This window comes from Nestor notabilis, unplaced genomic scaffold (genome assembly GCF_000696875.1).
Source record: "Nestor notabilis isolate BGI_N333 unplaced genomic scaffold, ASM69687v1 scaffold11425, whole genome shotgun sequence".
In the NCBI taxonomy this organism is placed as follows: domain Eukaryota; kingdom Metazoa; phylum Chordata; class Aves; order Psittaciformes; family Psittacidae; genus Nestor; species Nestor notabilis.
In genome coordinates, this window is record NW_009930668.1 from 1 (window position 1) to 4607 (window position 4607).

The 4607-nt window shown below is 56.6% G+C and overlaps 1 protein-coding gene across 1 annotated transcript in view; it reads right to left on the minus strand.

The window, feature by feature from the left end:
- Nucleotides 1–1425: 1425 nt before the first annotated feature.
- Nucleotides 1426–4607, minus strand: part of NDOR1 (NADPH dependent diflavin oxidoreductase 1) — a gene marked incomplete at its 5' end in the record, with an annotated part of 8930 nt that continues 5748 nt past the window's right edge. Inside the window, 2 exons of the mRNA XM_010015511.1 lie at nt 1426–1623; nt 4563–4606. Of these exons, the coding sequence (XP_010013813.1) occupies nt 1479–1623; nt 4563–4606 (189 nt within the window). The remainder of the gene's footprint in view (nt 1624–4562; nt 4607) is intronic.

Sequence of the window (4607 nt, forward strand, 5' to 3'; positions counted from 1 at the left end):
AGCACAAATGGAGCCACCTCTGTGGCGCTGCCTCCCACACCACTGCCTGTGGGGCACTGCCCCAGCCAGCCTCCCAGCTCCCGCCCCAGCCAGCCTCCCAGCTCCCATCCCAGCCAGCGCCCCCGCTACCATCCCAGTCCAGCCCCTCAGCTCTGATCCCACTCCAGCTCTCTAACACGGGCCCTGTGCTGCCCAGTCCAGCTCCCCAGCTCTGATCCGTCCCCCAGCTTGTCCCTGCACTGGGCATGCCGTGCCCCATGAGCAGCTTGCAGGGCTCGGAAGGTTGTAGCTTGGACAGCATCCCATGCAAGGGGACGGTGTCACCAGCATGGTGACTGCCATGCAGCAGCTCTGTGCTGGCCCTGGAGCACGGGGACACCCAGCCCAGCCTGCTCTGCAAGTGCTGCAGCTCCTCACAACAAGGAGCTCTCTTTGGTGGGGAGACCCAAAAATCACCCCATTTCTACTCCCCGCAGAGCTCAGCTCCAGCAATGCCCCGCGGTGCCACTTGCCATCACACTAGATCCAGTGTGTGGGACGGCAGCTGGGTCACAGGCGTGGTGTGGCATCACTGTCCCTTCCTGTCCCAGCCTGCTCCCAGAACTGTCCCCAGCTGATTCATGTCCTGGGCCCTAATTGCTATTTACACAGTGGCACCAAGTTCACTGAACTGGGGTAGGAAGGTGGTGGCACTGGCCCCACTGGGGCAGTGGCACAGCCAGCCCAGAGCACAGCCCAAGGATGCCAGGAAAAAGGTTGGATGCAGCTCCAGGATGGGCCAGAGGATGGGTCCAGCTCAGGACCCACCCTGAGCAGACACTTTGGGAATGGGATAACTCAGTGGGAATTGGCACTCAGGGAGCTCAGACCTTGGCATCAAGCAGGCTGAGGACAATGAAGAGGGATGGAAGCTTCCTCCTGCGCCCATCCCCGCTGGCCTCAGCCCCTGCAGACAGGGGGAACAGGTCTATCAAGGCAGCCTCCTGCAGCAAGCGCTGCTGCCGCTGACTAATGCCAGGGTGGAGAAGCTCCATGCAACAGCTCACTTCCTCCAGGTCCCACCACCAGCAGCCAATGCCAACACCGAGCTGTAGCGATGCCTGCGTGTGCTGCTCCCTCAGCACGGGGACCCCGGGAGCTGGAGCACCTGGATGAGACGGCAGCTTGGTCCCACACAGGAGCCAGCCAGCAGTATTCCACCAGACTCCTTGCTTCCACTCCAGCACTGGGAGCCTTCACCCCAGCATGGACAGCCAGGCTTCACCCCACCAAACCAATCCCCCAGCAGATGGGTTCCCCCTGCCTGCTGTGGCCCTGCTGCCATCAGGGAGGGGCTGGTTGGATAAATCCACTCGCTCTGCCAGGCCCCTGTTGTGGTTGGGATAATTTCATCCCAGGGATTATGCCGGAGGTGAATCCTTTTGCTGTCTCCTTTATTCAGGCACAGTTTATGGGAAGAGGGAGGCTGGGAGCCAGGCTTATGACCAGGTTTCAGACTGGAAGCGCTGGGACCGTTCCAGAGCTGCTAAATACTCCTCTGCTTCGGAGGGCGACAGGCCACCTTCCAGCTGCAGCACCGACTGCAGGGCTTCGGCCACTGCCGCTGGCATCTGCTTTGCATTCCTGGGGGAGAGAGGAGGTGGTGCAATGGAGAGCAAGCAGGAAAACTGGGGTGTATCTGCAGCTCCAGTGCCCTGGCAAAGCAGGGCAGCATCCCCTCCAGCTGAACCCACCACCCCAGCACACAGCACAGTGGGAACCTGCCTCACCCTGCAAGAGAGGCTGCCTGGCACTGAATCAATGGCAGGCTTTGAGGGGCAGCTCCTGCATTCTCTAGGTAGCAGCACAGGACTTCTCACTGGTGGCATTTGCAGGCACAGACTTGGCAAAGGAGCATCACAGCTCAGTAGCCTTAGCTCTAGCTCCATATTGCTCCATTTCCTATCACCCTCATTAGAGGGACATGGGGAATATGCATGAGGTGTAATTTATCAGTGTGAGAACAGGAAACTGTCCTTTCATCTCAGGAAACACTCAGTGTGGAATGTGTCTGATCCTGAGCTGCTGAGATGACTGCTGCGAAGGAGCAGCCCGCGTCCGTCATCTGCCACCTCCTTGCAAGAGATCTGCAGTGATTGTTCTGATACTTGCAACCAAAGCCACTTCAAACCTCCAAATAAAGAGAAATGGTGAAGAAAATGTGATCTCCTGTGTAGAAAATACCCAAACAGGATACAACTCTTCAAGACAATTAGTTCCCATGGGAAATCAGAAATTCAGACTTTTCCTGGAGAGAGTTTCATTCGATGACCTGACTGTGCAACAAAAAAAACAGGTAATAAAATATTTCCCAGGCTGCTTCAATTGGCACAAGCAGCTGGTAATGTCCTTGCAGTGCCCCAGGAACAAGGCAGAGCTCTGACTTGCGTTTGAAGCTGATTAACATCCCAAAATACACAGAAAGGAGGTCTTCTTTTTTTGGAAGTCGCATTGTTTCTGAGTCAGGCACCAATATGCAAGTCCAAGATCGTGGAGCTGGGCTTGGGATGCAAAACTTGTCAAATAATAGCTATTTTTTGCAGGAAAAAAAAAATTAAGAGACATTTGCAACCTTTTTGCCCCTGGACTCAACCATAGAGAAGATCCAGCCCTGGCTCCCCAAGAGCCTGCCCCAGGCAGCAAGGGCCTGGGAAGGCAGATATACTGTGCAGCATGGGCCAGGGCCAGTGCTCAGGGACACGCAGCCCAGGACCCACTTCCCCATCTTCTCCTGATGTGGCTAAAACTGTCAATACTATTTTTAGGAGAAAAAGAGGCCATTTTGAGGCCAGGCCATCTGCACTTTCCTGTTTGGCATCCACACTGCCAGGTCAGAGTCTGTGGGTCAGGGAAGGGCACTGTGATCCTGGGTATCCATCAGTGTGGTGTGGGCTGGTCAGAATAGGTGGGGAAGTGCCCACTGGGAACAGGACAGTTGCCATTTGTACAAGGATGAGGCTCTCAGATCATAGAATCACAGCCTCATTTGTGTTGGGAAGAATGTTAAAGCTCATCCAGCTCCAACCCCCTGCCATGGGCAGAGACATCTTCCACTAGAGCAGGTTGCTCCAAGCCCCTGTGTTCAACCTGGCCTTGAACACTGCCAGGGATGGGGCAGCCACAGCTTCTCTGGGCATCCTGTGCCAGCGCCTGAGCACCCTCACAGGCAAACCCCTGCAATGGGGAGAGCTGTGCAAACCCTGCTCTTTCCAAGACACTGATCCCTTTTTGTTCCTGTCCCCAGCGTGCCTCCATCAGTACCAGAAAGTAGCAAAGAGGACAGAAGAGGGAGAGGACAGAGCCATCAAGACACCATGCCCAGTGGCCCCCAGGAGCTGCCCAATGGTCTCAGCATTTGGGCTGTGGATGGTGGCACAATTGCAAGTCCCAAGTGCAGCTTGATGAAGGAAATGGAACCCAAACCCCAGGTCCATGGGAAAGAATGGCTAGTTTGGGATAAGGGCCCCAGGAAGCCCCGTGGAGCAGCGAGGCACAGCACAGCAGGGGCAGTGGCCAGGCATCTGCTTCCTGGGCAGCAACCAAGAATGTCCCTCTCCCAGGAATGCAGCAAGGCCAGTCCCACCCCACGAGGCACCAGGGAAGTTCCTGCTCTCGTGCAGGACAGGCAGGGAAAAGCCTCCTGCAATTGCTGCTCATGTCAACAGCAAGGCCCAGGGTTGCACAGCGCTTCCCAGGTCACTGCGTGCATGACAAACACCATCCCCAGCCTCTTGCCAGCTCAAGGAGCCCAAAGCATTTCACAACTCCCACCCTGGGCAGCGGGGAGCAGCCTCCTCCCTCCAGCCATACAGGCAGCAACAAGGGCAGGTGGGTTAAGGGCTTTGTCCAGGAAAAGAGCCAGCAATCAAGGAACGGAGCTGCAGATGCTCTGCCTCCAAAGGCCAGGCCCCATGTTTTGGCCAACAGGTCAAGATTTCCAACCAGTCCAAGCCTGGTGAATGGTTGTGCTGCCAAAGGAGGCATTCTGCAGTGCAACATGGCTTGTCCCTGTCCCAGGAAGACAGTTCTGAGTGCAAAGAGCAAGTCAGAATGTGCCAGGAGTCCCAAAAGCTGCTGCCCACAAGCCCCAGCACTGGTGCAGCCCTGGTTGATTGTGCTTTAAAAGCCTCCTGCCCATGTAAGTGGCCACAGGAATCACAGAGGCCTTTCTTCCAGTTTCACTGGGTCCTGCTGGAGGAGGGGGTGTGAGGAGGCCAGGCAGGTGCTGGCATGACTCTGGTCATGGGTGCTGGCAGTTAGAGGGGTGGGCACATGTGGTCAGTTAGAGCAGCTTTACCACAGTTGTGGCTCTGCCCCTCCTCATCAGAGCGCAGGGTAGGTGAGAAATGGGCCCACGGTCCAAGGCTTGTAGAGCAGGACATGTGGAGAGGAAGGAGCTGGTCCCACTGCAGCAGCTGCTGCAGCCCTACAGACCTGCTGAGCTGAGGGAATGGCTCTGGGGACATGGGAAGCAGCAACATGCAGCCCCACTCCCTCAATCCCGGAAGAGCCCTTGCACTCACCCAGCCAGGTAGACATGAGCATTCCTGCTGCTCAGCAGATCCCCC